This window comes from Xenia sp. Carnegie-2017, unplaced genomic scaffold (genome assembly GCF_021976095.1).
Source record: "Xenia sp. Carnegie-2017 unplaced genomic scaffold, XeniaSp_v1 HiC_scaffold_1, whole genome shotgun sequence".
Lineage (NCBI taxonomy): Eukaryota > Metazoa > Cnidaria > Anthozoa > Malacalcyonacea > Xeniidae > Xenia > Xenia sp. Carnegie-2017.
In genome coordinates, this window is record NW_025813402.1 from 8,881,672 (window position 1) to 8,904,120 (window position 22,449).

General features: G+C 36.2%; 4 protein-coding genes across 4 annotated transcripts; 1 reads left to right on the forward strand and 3 right to left on the reverse strand.

Moving 5' to 3' along the window:
- Positions 1-1,903: 1,903 nt before the first annotated feature.
- Positions 1,904-5,981, forward strand: LOC124445148 (leucine zipper transcription factor-like protein 1). The gene is made up of 11 exons (XM_046995857.1): positions 1,904-2,041; positions 2,676-2,800; positions 2,907-3,101; positions 3,380-3,446; positions 4,308-4,388; positions 4,489-4,554; positions 4,668-4,826; positions 5,102-5,161; positions 5,333-5,377; positions 5,459-5,562; positions 5,725-5,981. Exons 1-11 carry the CDS (start codon positions 2,039-2,041, stop codon positions 5,747-5,749), a joined length of 930 nt encoding a protein of 309 aa, XP_046851813.1. The 5' UTR covers positions 1,904-2,038; the 3' UTR covers positions 5,750-5,981.
- A 453-nt stretch (positions 5,982-6,434) lies between these two features.
- LOC124445159 (tax1-binding protein 1-like) lies at positions 6,435-10,920 on the reverse strand. Its single transcript, XM_046995868.1, is given in 5 exon segments — positions 6,435-7,074; positions 7,445-7,614; positions 8,353-8,561; positions 8,692-9,231; positions 9,234-10,920. Coding segments are annotated over 5 exon segments (2,685 nt in total). The 5' UTR covers positions 10,818-10,920; the 3' UTR covers positions 6,435-6,892.
- A 622-nt stretch (positions 10,921-11,542) lies between these two features.
- LOC124445137 (alpha-1,3/1,6-mannosyltransferase ALG2-like) lies at positions 11,543-15,589 on the reverse strand. The gene is made up of 4 exons (XM_046995847.1): positions 14,946-15,589; positions 14,050-14,352; positions 11,898-12,325; positions 11,543-11,742 (listed from the first exon to the last, which is right to left on the reverse strand). The coding sequence occupies exons 1-4, from the start codon at positions 15,487-15,489 to the stop codon at positions 11,626-11,628; spliced, it is 1,392 nt and encodes a 463-aa protein (XP_046851803.1). The 5' UTR covers positions 15,490-15,589; the 3' UTR covers positions 11,543-11,625.
- Positions 15,590-15,995: 406 nt separating this feature from the next.
- LOC124445126 (ankyrin repeat and LEM domain-containing protein 2-like) lies at positions 15,996-21,220 on the reverse strand. The gene is made up of 8 exons (XM_046995836.1): positions 20,267-21,220; positions 19,810-19,932; positions 19,618-19,690; positions 19,205-19,377; positions 18,751-18,863; positions 17,895-18,638; positions 17,576-17,707; positions 15,996-16,446 (listed from the first exon to the last, which is right to left on the reverse strand). Exons 1-8 carry the CDS (start codon positions 21,167-21,169, stop codon positions 16,380-16,382), a joined length of 2,328 nt encoding a protein of 775 aa, XP_046851792.1. The 5' UTR covers positions 21,170-21,220; the 3' UTR covers positions 15,996-16,379.
- Between the last annotated feature and the right edge of the window lie 1,229 nt (positions 21,221-22,449).

The following is a 22,449-nucleotide window of genomic DNA, read 5'->3' on the forward strand; positions in this document are numbered from 1 at the left end:
TAATGTTCTTTGTTTGTTGCCTTAGTGCCAAAAATATGCATGCATGGGATGTAAGTGTAAGGTCTTATTTACCCATTGCAATAAACCGGATTCACTTCGCGCGACATCTATGTTTGGTGTTTTGGAGCATTCATCATTAGCAAATTTTAACCATTCGATAGCATGGCATGAATAGCCATGCAGTTGCTTTTCATGCCGTTGCAATTTATAGTTTTTCTGAGCTTTTAAAGTTGTTGAAGAATAGCAATGCGGTGTATTTCTACCAAAGCCTATATAAGAGTTTTGTTTAAAAAATGACTAAGGGTTTTGTTAAAAAAAACATAACTAAGGGTTTTGTTGAAAAAACATAACTAAGGGTTTTGTTGAAAAACATATCTAAGGGTTTTTTCAAAAAAGACAACTATTATGAAAAATACTCGGATATAACACTTGAGTACTGCCGCAATTAGTTGTCCTAAAACATTACACTTGGTTGCTAAGGAAAACAAACTTGGAATAAGATAGAAAATTCGTACAAGATAGAGGACACATTGCTGTCGCGGTTGTTGCAGTGAAATATTTTTTAAATGTCTCACATGCCATGACTCATTTACTTAGGACAATGTATGCTGTATCATTTTTTTTGTAGTTTGTTGTAATACCATAGCAGCTCAGACAGTTCCATCATGCTTCTATGTCATATGTAGCTGCACGTCATGTAGCAAATAAACAAAAATAACTTTCGAAGTTTCACTTGAAGTAAAATTTAAGAACTTTTCTGACATTAATATTACTCATAAACCTTTACTGCACATTTTCCATAATGCCTTGCCCATATTAAAATCAATAAATCCTTCCTAATGGTACTATAATGAGGTATTTCCATTTCCGTAGCCAGCAATGGTGTGGAACCACTAAATTATTAATCTTTGGCACACACACACACACACACAACTCATCCTCTTTTATTGTATGCAAGAATCCTTTTCCATTTTCATTGATCGTTTTTTTTGTACATGTATAAAATTGAATTATCATGAAGTAATGCAACAAAAACATTGCATCATCTCTTTCAATGTATGATTTGCTTTTAGTTTTTATCGCAGTTTGAAGAATGCTCGACTTTGAATTTAATGACATCCAAACATATAAAGATTCCTGTATAAACTGTGGATATGGCTTCTATCTCAATGTGGTGTATGTTGAAAAAAATTTGTTGTATTGATAAAAAGTTCTTTGCTTTTGTGTAAATATTTGAAGCATTCGACATGGATGCGAAAGAGAAATCACTCAAGTTGACTGAAGACGATGTCTGGGGGGAAATCAATACAATTTAACACAGCTAATTTTTCCATTGCAATACCCTGAAAAACAGTTCGATTGATTGAATTTCATCGTGCGCATTATTACGGAAGAATAGCATTGTTATGAATATGAAAGTCCTTTAAATTTAAAATCAACCCGCTCAAATATATCTTGATAAACAAATGGATCCATTCTATTCCACCTTCACCTCTGTCGGAAACCCGATTTCTAAAAAATAAATAAGAATTAAAATTTCTCTTGTCACATTGGAATATTTCTAACGTGTTGAACGTTATAGCACATGTTTTATGTAATCCTTCTCATTTCACTAATCTCACTAAACCAGCGACACGGTCAACTTAGTTTTCAGTTTTTACCTAAAACTACGCAGTTTTTACGTGAAGCAGTCAATTCAAGTGAAACTGCCAATTCAAAAAATTAATATACTCTAGAAAGGTATCGATAACTGTTCAAAATCATAAACAATAACAAGTAAATAGAAATTTAGAAATAGGTCAGAGTAATTTTTCTTAAGTGACGTCATGCGACGTCATGCCAATTCGTCATGCATGTACAAGTATATACGAGATTTGTACCCGAACGGTTTGTCCCCATCCCGAAAGAAAAGAGCAGGACGCGTTACCTTGACAAATTGATGCAATCGTTTCTGAGCTTTGGGAGAATCGAGAATAAAACATTTTGTTTTTATCATTTCCATTTGTAAATTCTTCAATACATATTGTATTCCTCGGTGATGGTGAGTAACAGTTTGTTTACATTTTGAAAAATACATTCAAAATACACCAGGTGTTCATATTTTTGGACGAACAATAACAATTATCAATGGAATATTTTTTAGTTTACCGAATCGTTAAATAATCAAGTTTTTTGTGTGTACCTATTGATATATTGTCGTTCAAATTTCACAACTAGTTATGTTGATCCTTCCAAAGTTAATTTAAATAAAAAACATTTTATGACAGTTTCGACAGTAATACTCGTATTTGTCGTATAGTATATATCTGCTTGCTAGGCTTAGTTGATTATTAATTTGGCAATACTACTGACTTACCTAAATGGTAGTGCCTGCATTGGTTTATTTTGGCAAATTTTGCACTTACATAACATAACGTTGTCCTATGTGCATCAATTTTACTGGGCACAATGTGCAATAGCTCAAATCACCTCACATAACTATTCTCACATTACTATTTCAAAACACGACTTGCTTATCACTTTAAATGCATTAAAATAAATTGCAGAGTATAGTTATGGAACATTTATTAATTCAAATGTTGACAAAGTGTCGTATTGGTATTGTCTGTTAGGAAGAACTTATTCGAGAAGCTTCTTCTCTATAATGCTGTGTAACTTTAAATTAATTTTTATAGGGTGACATTGGAATAAATGACCATCATCAAGAAACTATCATAAACTACTTGCGATTTGCACGATATAATCGTGGGCAATGTTTACGTTCAGTTGACACATGCTTCCAAGAATATAAAGACAGTCGGTGGGTTTGTATTGATTTTGTAATTAGAGATTCTGCTGGTTCGGTGAATCACAGATTACCGATTTCAGATTTATTAGTAGCATTATAATGAATGCCTTTTTTCTAGTGTGCTGGAAGATACCTACACCTTAGAAGAAGTCTTCGAGATGCTTGAAAGTCTTCACTCCGTTGTCAGGGCTGAGGTTGAATCAGAACTAATCAACACTGCTCATACAAATGTTCTATTATTAAGACAAGTGTTTTCACAAGCAGAAAAATGGTACCTTAATTTGCAGGCTGATATATCAGAATTAGAAAACAGGTAATGTTTAAGAAATCTCGAGAAACTCTTTGGCAAACGTAAATTCAATGAACATGAACATAAGTTTGGTGACTGACTTGCTTCACAACCAATCTGAGCATCCTAGCTTAGCAGTACATGGCTGTCATGCCCACCCAAATTTGAATGTTCAATTAGGTAATCCAGTAATAAACATGCATGTTCCCAACTTTGGTGACATTTCCATCTTTTGACATTTTCAATCTTGAGTAAGTTTGTGATTGCATGAATTTCATGGTACGAATTGCTGTATTCACTAGAGAACTTATTGCGGAAATTGCAAAATTTGAAGAGAGAGAGTTTTCATCTCGAAAGTCAGTTTCACAGGTAACTTGCAATATCTGTAATATATCTCCACAGTTCCTATACAGTCCCTATATATGCATGCTTGTATAAGTTTGATGGGCATAACATGCTCATGGTTAGCATTGAATATTCTGGTCATGTTCTGGCTACAATGAAAAGAGTATATTGGTTCCTTTCCTATCATGCATCTATAATCTGCTGAAATGCATTTTAGAAATTTGTATGATTATACGCATATCGTGTAGAATTTCATTAATGTGGCTTTCATTTGGGGTTGGCTTATAACTCTTCCTTACTTTGCTTGGTGAATTGATGAAATGAATAATTGAAGTATATGCAATGCGTGTACAAAAAGTAGCCCCTATAGAAAATCATCTTTTATACAAATATATTATGTTCATCATTGTCAAGTAACTGTAAAAAAATAATGACGTGGCCATGCTTCTGCAAGAAATGCAGCAGCTAAATATTTTTTCAACCAGCTTCGTTGGTTACTCAATGCTCGAGCCATGTGTTTTCAAGCATTTCAGATAGCGCTCATTATCATTTGATGATTTTCAGTTTTTTGTTCAGCCATTTCGTTCGGACTATAACTTTTCCATTGCAATCACATCCTGAACCTTGAAATTTGCAAGATATCTTCGAACAACTGTCGTGTTGAAAGGCTCAAAATCTTTTTCTTATACTTTCATTTCCAAAGTTTATGCGTGCGCAGACTAAGTTATAATGAAATGGTTTCTTTACCATGAAGTAGTATACTACGCAGCTACGTACGTCTTTAAGCAACTATCGGTAATTTTTACATGTGTGCTATGCACTTTTTTGTGAGCCCACTGTATATAGTTATGACGACTAACTACTCTTGGTCCTCTTCGCATTTAGACATCAGTGTCATCCAAGTTGGCTCAAAAACCGAAACTTGAACCACTTAGCGATGGAAGCGGTTCGGCATTGTTGCAAATGGTGAGGGCTTGCATTTGAAAACCTCCGTAAATTCGAGCATCTTTCATATAAGCCTGAAAGTAGAAAAAGAAATGGATCGAAATCTACGTTTTTTTCTAAGGAAATAAACCGGCTGAGAGAAGAAAACGATAGGTTGAAAGAAAAGATTAAAGTTAGCGAGTCCATGGTAAAATGCTTTGTTATGTCCTGCTAAGTTTATCAAAATGTCAAGCCATTACGTACATTTCACTTAAAGCAACAAGAAAAAACGTAAATCTACTTTCTTTTTGCTTATGTTAGGCTACGAGCGTGTTAGACGAAAAAAGTAAACTAAAAGCTGATCTAGCAAAGACTCAATCAGAGCTTTTGGCAAAGGCTCGAAATGCCGAAGGTGATGAACTAAAAGAACTGGAGATGCAAATGAAGTCGGTGAAAATGGAAATGGAAACAGTCAAAAAAGTGAGTGTTTCTTAGCAACGACGAAAGTATTACATTAGACTATTACATACACGATGTAGAATGTATACCCTTGAGCTTGATGTTTAAGAAAAACAAGAAAAGACAATTTTACATACAGTGTAAGTGATATTTCGAACTCATTTCAAATACGACATCAGACAAATGAAAACTAATTTTTAATCGATATTCTTGGATTTCGGTGGTCGAAAAACTTACGTATTGTCTCGTTTGTTGTTTCATTCAGTGTGGTGACTTTCGAGTCTATTTCCATATAGGCCAGTTCCGCTGGCAGTGAAAGAATTTCAGAGGTAGAAGCAGAGCTCACGGACGCAAAGGTACAAATTCACGAAATTTTTGTGATTGTTAGCGTGTGATTGCATTAAGTGTGGTTCATTCTTTCATCACATGACTTCGTCCTTCTCAATAAGTAATTATATTTGAATAACATCAATCATGCAGGACATGCCTAACGGCATTCACGTATTTCCTTACCTTGCACATTTCAGCACGAGATTCTACGCTTGCAACATGATTTGCGAGAAAAAGACCAGGTTAGTAACTCGAAAGTTGCATCGTCTATTGCAATGGTTTGTTGTTACACTATACTCGTTAATCACACGTGCTACTTACAGGAATTGACCAAGAAATTCAACGAGACAACGCAGTACATCAATTTGAAACAAATGTTGCAAACTAAGAATGATCAGATGAAAAAACTACGACAGCTATTAAAGAAGTAAGATGGTCATAGTATTACGTACGTATGTATATGCAACAATAAGATATTTTAAAGCTTAACTTGAGGTTTACCTCTTTCATTCAGGTTTGCTCTATGAAGTTCTTGAATGTTTGTCAATTTATAATCTTTTTAGGTTACTGAAGTTTCTATTTCCTTTAGGTACCAACCTGATTTCGAACCCTGAATTCTCATAAATTAAGGACGTGCGCAACTTGCGGGCATGTGAAAATTTTAATTTCCCAACTGTAGCTATGTTATTTTCAAATAAATTATTCTCACATTGGGAAACATCTTGTCGATTTCCTATTCTAGTTGAATTTCTGGCTTCTACAGTTCTACTACTTATTTTTCGAGTTTTCATTACACTCGCTATGTAAAAAGTTTGTGGTGAATAAATCATATTTTTAGTCGTTTGACCATTTCTTTTGCTGGTAAACGTCCAAACGTTACATATGTAGATTTCGACCGTATAACGTAAAACAAAAATATTGCATTGTGTTTTTCATCTCGCATTCTCTCAGTTACCGTTTATTGAAGGTTGTGATCAAAGCGAGTTAACATTTTTTTAATTTTTCTTCGTCGTGAAGCATTCGGTAGTCTTCGAAATGCGGTATGGCTATGGCGATTGTGAGGTCTGCATGCTTTATTTGATTTGTCAATGGTTTTGTTGATTTGCTTGTTGGTATCGACATTGTCCTATATTTCGCTGTAATGTGAAGATCTTATAATACATCTTCATCTTGTTGTCGCAGGTGTTATTTCGTCAAAAAAGAACCTCCAATATGATTATTATTATCGGTCTTTTATGGGAGTCACGATGAACATAACTAGCGTATTTCGCTGCGCAATAATAATCGACAATAAAAACGTCTGTTTGCACGACAAATGTACTTGGTTTATGATTTTAATACTTATAATTACACTGTCATTTGTAAGTTGGATATGAAATCACTCTACAAAAAATACAATATATAGGTGCATTATTAAACAAATTAAAGCCTGGTTCTCTAGTCTTCCGCTCTCTATGATATGACTGAAAAGACTCCTTAATGCATCACTTGTTGAAGTGTCTCTCGATACGAAGTCAGGTCACAAAAGACTATGAACGGCTTCTATCGACCTTCTGCAAAATCACGCTTCTTTAACTGTACATACGTGGCTCTACGAATTTCTAGGATTGTGGTTTTAATTCAGACCACGATTACCTCCTATTCAATATGTGATTACGTAACTGTTATAACCCATGCGTTAACGTTTAATTAAACTTGAAATCATCAACGTTGCCATTGTAATGGCCGAAAATTGAATACCCAACTCACAACGATCTTTAGTCTTTGAAATGACTATTCACATGATTTACGAAGTCGCTCTCAGCACAGTTTGGGGGAAAGAAGATTGCGCAAACTGGACATTGGTTGCCACTGCTAATGGAGTCGCAGGTAGAATCTGCAGCAGACGAAGGTGAGCCTCGACTAACTTCGTCATCCAAATTTGGCTCGTATACCTTGTCTAAGAAGAAGATTATCGTGTATTATAATTTGATATAAATCTTAAGGCAAGAACCAACAGTAACAAAACTGAATATACTACTGTTGTTAAAATATGCAGCTAAAAACTATCGACCATTTAAAATCGGAGTGAAGAGCCTAGGAGCCTGGTGTCATCCTCCCCACCCCAAAAAAAAACATTGAGTATGCATTAAAACATTAATTCAGAGACACTGTTTGTGAGAACTGTCAAGTCGGTATAATTGGACATAGTGAAAGCCAATCATCACAAAGCCGTTGTCGATATATTTATGGACCATCTTCAATTCATTTTCACGATTCCGCGCACTACCACATCTGCACCCCACATGATAAAACATAAAAGGCAATACCTCGTCCGTGGTTTGAACAGGAATGAACTCCTTCGTCCAACTCTCTCAATTGTCGCACATACTCGTTTTGTTTTTCTAACTTCGCTTCTAGATTTCGTTTTTCAATCAACAACCCTTCATTTTGTTCCTTTAACTCTTTGAGGGCATTCTGAATCTTTGTGTTCTCCTCACTAAAGAAAATATCATTTGCTCAGTGTCGTATGCAGCTGTAGCTAACAATTTAAAAATCCACAAAAGTACGTAACTGAAAAATCAAACGCAGTCGTTCGTACAAAACTAATTTCGTAATATTGAAAATAACATTGCATCTCTTCTTTACATATACGTACTTATGGATAGTGTACTATTTACATTAAGACTACGTTTACACTACGCCGGAGCGAAAAGTAACGGCAGAATTTGACTGCGTTTACACTGATCCGTTTAAATTCCGCTGCAGTTTTGGGGTTGGTTACACATGATGTCCCTCGCTGTTAAAATTCTCTAGTTGTTTGTGAAAGATGGCGCCATTTCTTATTTGTATACTGCCAGATGTTTATATCTCTTGCCATACGTAGGAAATAAAAACATTGATTTGTAATAATTACAACGGAATCAGTCATTAAAAGCTTTCCAAAACATAAAATGTTCACCATTTTCAATTATGCGCTTCCACACGGGACGAAATAAAGAGAACTGGTATCTAAAGTGTAGCGAAATAGTGACGGTTAGGTGTTTACACAACGCTGCGTAGCGCTCCGTTTTCGTTTGACCACGTTTAGAAAGTGTGGTCGTATCACTTCGGAAAAGTGACATTTTTAAACAATGCCGCTACGGTGCAATATAAACGGAACCCGGTTCTGTTACTTTTTTAGTGCCGTTTTCAAACCGATCCGGAGTGGTGTAAACGTAGTCTAAGTTGAAAATACCTCTGACATTCAACAGCATTTCTCATATCCTCTTCATATTTCCTTTTGGCGTCTTTCAATGCTTCCGATTTAGCTTCCAACTGTCGGCGAAGGTGGTCTATATGAGATTGTAACTCTTTATCTTCAATCAAACGTTTTTCCATGTTTTCCTTCGCATCCTTCTTCAGATTTAGCGCTTCCTGTTGCAGAGCAGCATATTTTTCCTGCATCTATAGACAAAACATTAGAATGAGAATTGAGGAAACAAAGTTTTCAATCCTTCAAAATGTAGCTAGACTTGAATATGCTTTTACAACGCAGAAGAAACAAAACAGATTAAATTCAAAATTATGTACGTACCACAAGCAGTTGCTCTTTTGATTCCTTTTCTGCAATCTCTAAGGATTTGATATAGGTTGTCTTTTCAAGTTCGTGTAGCTGCTTGTGATTTTTTATTTCAGTGTTTTCAACATGGGTTGGTTGATTTTGAGCACTGCTTGACAAAAGAAGCGAAGTCTTTTGCCCTTTTCTTAATTGCTTTTGATACTTTTGGCATTCCTTCACCTTAGCTGTGTAGGCTTCAGCTCCCATATTCAGTCGAACACGAAGATCTTCAACTTGTTTCTTAAGGTTAGCCATTTCAAATCTCATATCCGAATCGGGCAGCTCAGATTGCAAAAATGCCAACTGCCTTTTTAAATCTGCCTTTTGCCTCCAAAGACTCTCAATTTCCTTCTTTGCTTGCAGGTATTGTTTCTTCAGTTGGCCGTGAGCTGTTTTCAATGCAAAATGAGATCCCTCAAGGCCAACACTGGTTTCGGTTTCACTGACTACTGAGCTTGTTTGTAACTTTTCATCAATCAGCTTGTGATTGTTTTCAAGTTGCTGTGTCTGCTCAGATAAGTCAATTTGCATTTTGCAATCTCAGCTTCATTTTGCTGTATAATTTCCTTTAAGCATCTTACTTCTTGATTAAGCTCTTCAATTTTTTTGTTATTGGCCACACTCTTCTCCAATTGTGCATTCAATTGCAATTGCAGTTCCGACAATTGCTGATCAGAAGCAAAGCTAAGTGAGTTATTGAAAGCTCGCTCATGGGCCAGTTGCTCTTGCAACACACTCAAGCTATCTTCAAATTCCTTTATTTGTTCTTTAAGAATTTTCTTTTCATGGTTCCATAAAGATTGGTCTTCAAAATTCTTCTCATAGCTATCTGTTATTGCCTGCTTGCTTTCCTTCAGCTCACTAGACATCTTCTGCAACTGATTTTGAAGACTATCACATTCATCCGCATGCTTCAGTTCCAGAGCAGATAATCGAGTAGTGTATGAAGAAGCTTCCTCCTCTGCTTGCTTACGTACCATGAGCAATTCTTTATCAGTCATTGAATTTTTTTCTTGCAAAGAGCGAAGCTCTTCACACATTTTGAGTTGTGATTTCTGCAACTCCTCGTTTGCTTCCACCGATTTCTTCAAAGATTCTTCTGACTTGGTTTTATCATCTGCAAGATTTGCATTTTCTGTGCTTAAACACTCTATTTTCCTCAGGAGTTCTTGATTTTCCTTTTCTAATGCATCAAACTTGGTACAGTTCTCTTCAATGGTTTGTAGGAAGTTTTTGATAGTAGCATCTCTATGGTTTATCAATTGCAACAGTTGTGCCTTCTCATCTTCAAACAATTGCTGGTCAGATGTTGCTTTGGAGTTGTGCGCCTTCAGCTCATTAAACATGAACTGCATCTCTGTTTTCTCGTCTTTCGCCAATGCCAGTGCGGATTCGCATTTCTTCAACTTTTCCTGGCATTCGTTGTACATTTCGTGGAGATTCGTTTTCTCGGATAATGCTTTATCCAACAACTTGCTCAGTTTTTGGTTTTCGGTGCCAAACTCTTCCTTTTTTGCCTCCAACTTTAAAATCATATCTTGAAACTTCAAGATGTCCGCATCCAGTTTCTCATTCAATGACTTCAAATTGATATTTTCGTCGTGCGCCTTCACGAGGGCATCTTCCAGAACTGTTGTACGGTTCTTTACAATCAACAGGCTTTCGTCGTCTTCCTCGCATGATATTTCCAGTTGTCCAGGCTTGCTATAACTTATCTGAAATGGGCAGCTAGCGCCACGAATTTCCCCACTGCTTGTGACATAGCAAAATTGATAGAATTCGCAATCATCAGAAGGTGGCAGCTTGCTTCCTTGAAAACAGACAAAACTTTGTAAAGCCAAAGACGCGGTTAGAGAGCTTGTCGTAGATAGTTCTGGTAGGTATTCGTAAGTAAGAAATTCATTCGACGATTTCCAGCCCACTTTATAGAGCCCTATCCAGTCGTTAGGTGTTGTTGAAACGCATTGCTTAATTGAAAAACAACAACGAATGTCTTTCCCTGGTATGTACGCATCTTGAATATTATGAAATACCACTCCGGCAAATTTCGACACTTCTTCTGATTGGGAAGGCTCGGTTTGACTGCTTACAGTGTGATCCATGTTCACAATAGTTTATACTATTCGATTGAACTTTATATATAAGTATAATTAAGGTGTAAGTCAGCAAAAACGAGCTATTCTTCGCAAATATTTTTGAAATATTACGCTAATGAATCGAATTACTGATGACGACATCAAAAATTTCAAAAAAGAAATTAAAATACATCCTGTGGTCATGATTACGCGTGGGCTGACGGGACATTCTGACTGATAAAACCGTTAACTGATGAATCATGGAATTGAAAGAAAAAAGAATTTAACGTGAGTTTGGCCTGTTACTCGCTATACCTGTCTATTTCCTTCAATTTGTCAAATTAATCACGGTCAATATCGGGGATTCATCATAATTCATCATCACTTCTCTTCATTTCCGGGAGCACAGAATTCACCCAATGTTAGGAAGAATTTAGCATTTTTTTGTCTCGTTTCTCCGAAGATTAGGCCAGTTGCACTATTAAAACTTAAAAGGAACTTCAATTAGAAAAGAAAAATGTGTTAACTGTATCAAGAGGAAATAAACCAAATCGCTCGACATGCGAGAAAGCAGTTTCACATAAAGTTAAGGTAACTGTCAATTATATTCCCAAAGAAGGAAGAATTGTCTATGTGAAACTGACGACGTTATTGGAAAAATAGCTACCACACCCTGACTTATTGAAAGTAGTTCTGATTATGGCAACCAAGCAATTCTACATCCTCGTTCTAATAATTCCACAAGAAAGAGAAACCTCATCCTATAATCTTTATTTATTTAAGAGTACTGACGACGGTTTCTAAGCATTATTATGAAAAAATATTTCTGTCTTGTCTAAAAGACATAAATAAAAACAGAAATTAAAATTATTGCGATAAATAACACAATGAAGAAAAACGTAGTGACGGAGAGGAAGCTAGCAGGATCGTTTTTCGTATAAAGCTTCGTTACCTGAAAAGCAAAATAATTGAACACAAAGTCTGAGCTTCTTTGAACGTATACAAGCGTCTGAAACCAATTTTTAAAAAATTCTAAGAATAATCTTATCGATAAACACATCAATCCACAGGACACTCATTGCGTACAAAGAAATGCAAACGACATACTATTTTGTCGAGATTTTCGCTAAAAGTGTTGAATGAGAAATGACGAATGACGCGCTCGCGGCCTTTTTCCCCAAACCTCGTGACGATTTCCATTTCCCTGACCACTTCGAGCATAGCATTAGCAAAGGCCTCGTCGTTTGGTTCACACAAGAAACCAGTGACGCGATCAACAACGGTCTCGAGGGGTCCACCCGTGTTCACAGCAATCACTGGACGACGCATGTACATTGCCTCAATTGGAACGATCCCGAAATGCTCGTTGGTCGGCGTGTATAGCAAACACGAAGACCGTTCTAACAAAACTAGTTTCTCTCTATCGCTAAATGATTTGATAAAAGTCACGTGGTCAGCAAGATCATTCTTTTCGGCAAAATTCACCAATTCTTGGTAGTGTTCCTTGTTCTCCGTGACACGTTCGTCATAACCACCTGCATGAGGTAAAAATCATACCATAATATTACTGAGGTCAAAATGCAGTTTGAACGGTCAACATTTCTTAATTTTTTCCTTTTGTGAGGTGACTGCGTGGAGGGGTTTTAGCACTGGTTAAATTTAAGCTGAAGGCAGGTGAAAACCAGACTGTTTGGCGTAAACGAAACTAACAGTGGGGCCGATAGCACGAGGGCCAAATAGCGCTATCTACAGGATAGCAAAAAAAACTCTCTAAAAAAACAGTTACAGGTAAAACCGTAAAAGGGCAAAAAATATATAACACTTGAACTGAGCAATCATTTAAAGAAATTATTGCTTCTAACATTACAAAATTCTATTGTCAGAAAAGAAAATATAAACACATTTTTTACAAGTTTTAATGTTTTATCACACAATGTAAAACGCTATCAAGGCTTCGTGCAACCGGCCCCTGATTTTCTCCGTGTCTTCCGAACTTCGACCAAATATGTAAAATATGTTCATATAGCATTCGAAAGTGATTCGTGTCACAATAATTAGTAAAAGAAATTCCTGTCAATTTTAATGCTATAATGAACTTCTTTGTTGCTCTTCTTTTTAGGTCTTTTTGTTTGTTTACATTTCACAACTAATCCCACGGGACGCGTTTATTTGAAATTAGCAGCATGCGTACTCGTAAAAGTTATGATACGTATTAATAAAATACACCCATTGGTCGCAAAATGTTTGTATGAATCTGTAAAAATTGCGTTGCCAATAAGTAGAAAACGCATTAGTATCTTGGAAAAAATGTGTAAAGTATGTTCAAATAGCTTTCGACAGCGATTCGTGACACGATAGCTTATTTTGTTAGTTAAATTTACGTTTAATAGGTCTAATTAATTTCTTTGTTGCCCTTCTTTACAGTTGCTTTTGTCCAAATTTCGCAACCAATCCTACCAGATATTTGAATTTGAAATTTGCAACACAGTTTTATAACTTTAGCTAAGATAGTACTAAAATACACCGACTGCGTCGTAAACCAAGTTTTTGTTGAAAAAAATTTGTAGAAAAATGCATTGCAAAGGCTAGAAAACGCATTTATCAACCATAGAAAACATAGCCCACCAACAGTGAGCATGAGCATGTGCAGACAAGTACAAAACCCTTTCTATTAAAATAAAACATCATTTTTCGTACAATGTCTATCTATCTATAAAATTATCGCTCCGCCTTCCCTTCAGTCTTTGTTTTTAACACCTCGGTAAACATTGGTCGGCAAATTTATATCTAAGATAACTAGGGTGGAAAGAATGTTTCAGCAAATTGGTTTGATATACAAAGATACTTTTCACAATGATTTTCTTACAATAACAAGTTGCAATGTTTCTAACTACTTATTTTATGAACATAAAATAAAATTTTAATCATAACATAAAATTTTATCCCATTGGTATAGTATACAGAACCAAATGGCAATCTTCAATGTTGGAATTTTTGTATTACTCCAGTGACACGAAGGCATTCTTTCCATAGAAAAAAATGACTTTGCTTGGCACAGGACCCTTAAAACCCCTGGGTAACTAGCAACTGCCAATAAAGACCTCCCCATGATCCAGCATTGCATGATAGCAGATAACCACATACAACATATATAACCAACATTTATATATGCTCGCTTATACATGGATAAAACTATATGCCTGTATTACAAACATTAATATTGTAACAAAACTGAAGCCAAATAAAATAAATTTTATACCTGCTATGACTAAGTGTATGGACTTCCACTCTGTTTGGGAGACTATGTCTTTTAGGTTGGCCAAAGCTTTTAATGCCAGCTGAAGGTTTTTCTTACGTTCAAACCGATTTATTGATAAAAATACAATATTGGCTGCAAATGGTACACCTTGTATCTTTTCATTATCTCCGATTTCTTTATCATAAGCACTAAAATTAAGCGATGGATAAAGGACTCTTGGATTTGTGCATTTGAGGGTAGGAAAGGTCTTAAAAAATGTCTCAGCTGTGAAGTTACTATTTACCAGAACGCAATCCGACAAGCCTGCATGAAGAAGTAAAACAAAGTTTCATTGAACACCATGTTAGACAGTTATTAACTGCTTAAACAACAATTCATGTCCACATAGTTTAAAGAGGATTCTTCCAATTACAGGTTATATTTGAGCATTGCAATATTGTTAACAATAAAACAATACATGAGATATTTCATAATTGGCACTCCATTCCTATCCATAAAACACTTAAAGACACACAGTACACGGTATAAATTTAATGGTGTATTGCATATTCGTGAAAAGAATGCAAACTAGTATTCACATGTGGAATATGTAGGAAACCTTTTAACCACTAAGTATGCAAATTCCTGAACTGAGTGTAACTTATCAGGAAACGAAAATCTTTTTACTGACATGAAACATAGTTTTTCAGTGAAGCAAACTATGCACCGACAAAACTTTGCTTGGCAAAAATTCCAGCTTAAAAAGTTTTGCATCAAGGTGACTTTCAAGTTATAAATTCAGTACGATGGCTAAAAAATAGTCATACCAATTCACAGATACTTAAAGCCATCAGCAAGGATGGACACATTGGACAGGATAAAGAAAAACAGAATAACTACATACACTGCTTCCTAACCTGTAGATTTCTCCTCTAGCCAGTCCAAGGGAGCACGGTATACTTTCTTCGCAAAGCTTTCTCTCTTGGTTAACAATTGATCAGGAAAATGGCAGTAGAACAGAATTTTTGCCTTGGAAAGTTTAAGAAATGGAATGCAAGCCGAGATTTGATCACAAAATATGACGTCTGCAACATAGTTCGAAAACATGACCAAATACAAGGCAACATAAATCATTCTCACATAGGCAAATAATGCGTAGAAATAGCCAAAAAGATGACGAGGCAGCCAGTCTCCCACACAGGTCACAGAAATGGTACCATCTTTAGTTTCTTGGAAACAATGCGAAGCGTCGTGATGGGCAGTGAAGATGTGTACAGTATGTCCACGACTTTTCAACGCAAGGGAAGCGTCGACAACCAGTCTTTCAGCTCCACCAATTCCCAAATCAGGATGGATAAAGGCAACAACAACCATTATAATTTTTAAGAATGAAGACTTGGAACTTGGAACGTCCACATGTGCTACCACTTTAAACTTCTTTTTCTGTTTCAAGTGTCCCATTAAATCAACCCAGCAACTAGATCACTGCATCAACCTGGCAATCCCTAGTTCCTACGTACACTTAACTTTGGATACTTTTCTATGTATGTACATAAAACTACAATATTAGAAAAATCACGCCATTAAGAACAAAATGGTTAGATGATAACTTACGTCCTAGTTTGTTGAACGCAATCGAAATCAACTTGTACAGGAACCATAGACTCCACAGTCGAAAAAGAACACGATGATTGAAAACGGGAAAAAGAATGTGGGTGTACATATTTTTGATCAACGGACCCTAGGGAAAATCCTTCGAACATATTAATGGACAGAATTGAAAAATAAGTCAATGTATATGTCATGATCTACATAAGTTCTTAGCCAATTCAAAGGGCATATCCCAATTTTGAACAACTTATTCAGTACTGATCATATTGGAAGAGATTGCTTTAAGTCTATTGTGAAGTCTCTCTCTCAAATATATAAGAAAAACATTTCATCGAAACTAAAAAAAACAGCAAAAATAGTTGGTGATTCGTATGAATGCATATAATTTGATATCACAATGGTGTAAAAATTGTAGGTATGGAATTTAAGTACTACGCAAAATATTACGTATATTATGTAGCAATATATACGTAACATTTCGCAGTAAAATGCCGTATGATAATATGTGTCCATTTAACGCTTATTAGCTTAGTCATATAAATTCAGTTTTTTTTCAAAACGAGCAAAACAAAACAAAACAAAACGAAACGAAACGAAACGAAACAAAAACGATGCAGGCAGCAAAAATGTTCGAACACCCACATAAATATGACGTTGCAACTACGAATCGAAAGCATTGATCACGTCTGTTTAAAATAGCACTATAATTACACATCAATTGAAACAATATACATTAATCATCAGCAGCTCCAGGTTTTTGGATATTTTCGCGTTCGTTGGTATCTTGGTGAAGCAGGACTTGGCCAACTGTTAAAAATATGTCATTAGTATTGGATTGTTCCCCCATCATGAGAAAACAAACATGCTCAACCCAACACAACACCACTACATTCCAATTTCGTACGACGGCACAAAATCTTACCCCAATCCACGACTTAAATTGTTCTGTTTATTGAAATGACGTTTTAGAAATCAGTATTGAATGGCATCCCAGGTTGAGCATCTTGACAAGAACTTTTCTAGGCAAGATCTTGGAGAATCGATGCCATGATTTCAGCTTGAACTTGCAAAGATACAGCCAAGATATCTTGCCTGAATCTTTTTAATATCTTCGCATGATCTTCCAAGATTTTGGCGTGAAAATACGAAAATCGTGAAAATCACGGTAAGATCTTGTAAAGCTCATGAAAAGATCTTGTAAAATCATGAAAAGATCGTGGAAAGACCTTGGAAAAATCATGAAAAGATCTTGTACAATAATGATAAGACCACACGTATAAGCTTGCAAGATCATGCGTTGTTTTTGCATGATCATACCAAGATCTTCGTAAGATCAAAGTAAGATGTTGTAAAGATCATGAAAAGATAGTGGAAAGACCTTGGAAAAATCATGAAAAGATCTGGTACAATAATGATAAAACCACACGTATAGGCTTGCAAGATCATGCGTTGTTTTTGCATGATCATAGTAAGATCTTGGTAAGATCATGGTAAGATATTGTAAAGATCATGAAAAGATCTAGTAAGATCATATTAAGATGATGCGTGCAGTCTAGCAAGATCATGCATGATTTGGCAAGTTCTTGCATGATATTTTTAAGATCTTTGTGTGGTAAGATCATGGAAGGTGCAGTAAGATCTTATCCAAGATTTTCAACCTAGGATTGACAGAATCAAATCACGTTTGTAGATGTAGATCGCCCAAGTTGGTATAGTCCTGAGAAGGACTGTTTTTCTTGTTGTTGACTGACGTTTCGACAACCTTAGCGGTAGTCATCTTCAGAGTCAAATGACTACCGCTAAGGCTGTCGAAACGTCAGTCAACAACAACAAAAACAGTCCTTCTCAGAACCATTTACTTTAGAATCAAATCAGACACTTTGCCATAACCTTAGCACTGTAACGTTAAATATGGTTATTCTCAATGAAAACTTACGCTTCGCGTGTTGTCTTTGCGTATGAACGAACAACTTTGCACCAACGATAAGTGTAAGGATACAAACAGGGATCTATTTTTATGTCTTTGATGACACGAAAGACGTCCAAGTCTTCTTTAGTGGGTTGAAGCCTAGAAGTTGGGTATATAGAAAAAATGCATTTGACCAATACGAAAGAGTTGTCAAGAAGGTAATAAGCAGGTTGATACGTCATGGTTTGAGGACGTGGTTCAGAATTGATAGACTAAAATATTTTTATTTTCTTATTTGCATGAATACCAACAACTTTATGCAGCATAGAATGACAAAAATACGAACCCTTCAATGAACAAACATCTATGGTGCCCATCCATCATTTTACTGTTATCCACCTCAAAATCCTCAGAAATATCTTGTGATTTTCCATCATCAACGATTGTACTCCCACGACTGTCCCATACTGAAACAGAACTTTCACTCAAATCCAGCATTTTTATTTCCGATGTTACGTCATCTAAAGAGTACATGCTCTCATTCGAGAAATTCAAACGACAAACGGAGTTATCCGGAGATGCAGTGCTGTTACTCAGTGCTTCCAACGAACAGCAACTATTCATTTCTTTCGGCACAGAACTCTTTTCTTCTAAAAGTATTTCATGAGACGAAATCGAAGCATCTCTTTTAGCCTGACTGCTTGATTCCTTTGCTTGTTCACCACTTGAAGCTTTTAATTCATCTTCCGGGTCAATTAAATTCAAACGATTGCGGAAATTCTTGATGTGCACGCTTCTCTTTTGCAAATACGGAGTGGAATTCGTATCGTGTTGCGCATCGCCATTCGTAAAGGGAGGGCTGTACTCCGCTGACCGATCAAACACGTCGTCTCCACTCAAAATTGAACGCAGCGAGCCCATGCGTGCATGGGACCCCGAGACTGGTGTTCTAAAATCGACGTCATTGCCAGAGTTCGTTTTGAGATACTGTTCCAGCTTCAACAGCCCTTCGCTCGTTGAAAGGTCCGCAAAACTATCCAAAAACGTCCAGTACTCGCTCCAAGGAACATTTTGAGATTTTGCTAGTTTTCTGGAAAATAATAAGTCCAACGCATCGTTAAGTTGCGAGGCATCGTTCTGTTCAGTTAAAACAAATGTTTCTTGCCTTTGCTTGGGCTTACGTCACGACCTGACTACAGTACCTCGCAACTCGTTCCAGGCCTTTCTCACTATCACTTCGTCTGATATTTCGAAACTTTTTCATTTTATCCGGGGTTGTTTTCGGTAAGCGGAACGAACCGCAAAACTCCTTAGCCTGAATAATTTTACACATGAAAACGTGACTACAAGTAAAAGACAACTTCACAAACCAAAAGACAACTTCACAAGGCAAAAGACAACTTCACTCAATTCCATGTAACATTTGAAACAGAGTGACATTAGTACCATGCTCAAAACAAGCATAGTTTATGTTTTCAAACGACCCACGCTTTTCCTCATGCCTTGCACCGAACAGGCAATGTTTAATCTATCATATGATTCTCCTACATTTGAAGATTTCACAGCATGCAAGCTTGGCAGTAAAAATCATTAGTAAATTTTTCAAAGTGCTAGAATACTATTTGACCACAATTGACTAAAGAAGTTTTAGGTTACCTCTTGAGGAGACATCGGCCCTGCGAAGGCGCTTACTTTATACTTCATTTCACCAAAAGTATCTTGACGAGCTACTTCCTCAAGATCACCATGGAAACATGGTGACCACGGAGTTCCGACTTTTGGAGTGGAGCAATTGTCTTCACTGCGTAAAATTGGCACGAATACGTTTTCTGTGTACGTCAAAAAATTAATTAAAACAATGTCAATATCAAAGATGTATTTCAAACGAAGAAAGGCTTATTATCTTATTACTTATATACTTATTATCTCTGTACTCTGCATTACTTTAGAGAAGGTAGAAAAACCATCGACAGTTCAACTAGATTCTCAATGAATCCCATCATTTAAAGTAGATTATTGATTATGACTGCATGTGACAATATTATAAGATTTAAACAACAATTAACAACCTGGGTTATCAAACATATCGTGAATTTTTGAGCACAACTCATTTGAACAATTCGATACTCTGGTACAAATAATCTAAAATATAAGGGAAGGAATTACATAACTCCCGTACGGGTGGATTTTAAATAGTTTCTTGACATATGTGTCATGTGACACACGATTCCGGTATCAGAATAGTTTATGTAGTCATATACCTGTTGGGCTGTTTTGCCATCTTTATTTACTAAACTCTTATCAACACCAGGGCAAGATAACAAGAACTTTACTGTATCTACTTTACCAAATTTGCTAGCAAAATGTAATGGTGTTTCACAACCCTATTGGACAATGAGAAAAAAATGTCATAGCAAACAGAGAGGTCTTTTAATTACAGGTCCACAACCAGATGGAGAGCAGCAGGTGCGTGTGGATTCCCCTATGGTAAAAAGGGTCAGTTTTTTCCATAACAGTTTTATTACTTTATTTTAAATTTACCATTAAAAGCTATAAAATGAAATCACAGGAAAGGCTATTTGTGGCATTTGAAGACATTGATTTTATGTTACATTCCAGAAACATAGTTGAGTTATACGAAACCCTTTATTCAAATGTGCATCCCTCTTGAAACTTTCTGGTTACTGCCTTGATGTACCCAGCAAGCATCATACTTACTGCTTTGTCCGGTGTGTTAAGATACAAATCCAAGACAAACGCTTTTCTCCTGGCATTTAGTGAGTCAAACACTAAATCATTTGAATCTGATGTATTCAACATCCTCCAAAAATTAACATCATTAAGGCTGTCAACAATAAGTTCACAAACGTCTCTCTGCCCCGCCTTTGCAGCAACATGCAAGCTATTGTAATGACATCCCTCTTGAATGATAACCGGTGTGTCACTTGAGCTGATCAAATACCTAGGATTACAATATATTGTCTTGGAAACATTCTCTACATCACCTTTTTCAATAAGCTTGCGGTAAATTGTCAATTCCCTTTGCTTGGGACCCTTATATTTAGAAACAGGCTCAACAGGGCTAGGGGAGAGTTCGTGAGATAGTTGTCGTATAGGAGTGGTCAATTGTCCAGATGCAAAAGCCTCAGCTTCTTCTTTTGTACTGAATGCACGAAATCTCGCCTCGCTGTTCTTTTTCAAGCAAGAAAGTGCCTCATTCCGATCAGTAAAAACCGTTGCAATTTTGGAATTTATGCCGACAGTTTGATTCTCACTACCACCGGAATCAGGAGGCAAACAAACTCCATAAAATGTTGGAAGAACTTTATTCTGGAAGTTTACTTTACACGTTTCATTTGTACTTTCATATTGATCGTGTGACGCAATGGTGTTATTTTGTGGAACAGTGTAGGTTGATGTTACTTCGCTCTTTGACGGTTGTTCAATGGCAGCTTGAGTTTGCATTGTTTCCTGAAATATTTTATCGCATCCCATAGCTTTAGCAAGCTTAAATTCAAACAGCTTACGTGTTGTTTTGGTTATTGGGCCGTCACACAGATTGAAAAGGCGTAATTTCGTTCGTAATTCTTCATCTGTAAGCAAAGTCAATTCGGACGCCATACTGATATTAATCCATGCTATACTTCATGTAACATACACAAAAAAGTTACTTTCAACAGTCAATTCTCATCACTCTCTGCTTCCTTTCTGTTTCTGACTCTCCCCTACAAGTAGATGATGGACGATAACAGGAATATCCATTGGAATGATTGAATTATATATTGATGTATCGATTGCTCAAAGTTGTGGGTGTTGCATGCTTTCTATGTAACTACATTTTCTCGAATGTGATTGGTTGATTGCAGTGCAGTTATATGTAATTGTACTGCAAAAAGTGAAATTACACGGCAAAAAAGGGTACTTGCACTATAGAAAAGTAGTAGTTGCACTGTAAATACTGTAATATGATTGGTTAAAAATTAGTGAAAGCCAACAAAGGTGCAAATAACGTGTGCAACCAAGCCTCTTCAATAATTGTAGGTAAATATGTAAGTATACCATTCATAAGTAAAACAAAAATTTCCACAATCGCAATCGTATGATCATGAATTTCAAGAATTACAGAAAAATGCAAAAAATAGATAAACAACAACAAGTGCTGCTTTTTAGGATTTAGATGTTGTAGACAACTATTAACTTGTCAATTAGATGGCAAGGGAGGTGTGATGTTCGGGTTATCTTTGTTGGGCAGTAGATTTCCCCAAATTTTTTTGTATGCAAATGTAAAATTTCCGCCACTTCTAAAACAGCAGTACATTGGTCTTGTTCACAACGTATATAATCTTTACGAGAAAAAAATCGTTGCTTGGCTTTCATCGTTGATTGCATTTAACTTGTCATACAAGCTAGGTTTGCCCGCGAAGCATGTATATTTCTGTTCTCTTAGTGATGTGTTTGTTGATGGTTTCCTTATTCTTGAGTATCGTTGAAGTAAAAGTGTCTATTTCTCATTTACATATCTTAGTCTACAGCATATACATCAGTTCAATCTTAAAGAAGATAAGTTTTTTGCCTACAGGGTATCTCAAATTCTCGACGTTGACCCTTTATTTCCTAAGTTAATAAAGAGTTTTGGACGGTTTCTTTAGTGTTGCCAAACGGCAACGCTAGAAGAAGATGAGTTGAGAGTCCGTTTGGAATTACTTTGTAATTCCAAATTAATTTGAAATTGCTTACGTTTGGTGATAGAAAGAGACTTTTATGGTCAAAATGTCTTCATGGTGGCATTAGGGTCAGATTGTACATGTGTCACATATTCGTAAGGACTGAATTCAATTAAGATGTTAAAAGTTTTCTCTTATTGGAGTGAGCAGAGAAAATTGAAGCAGTTACATTGGCTG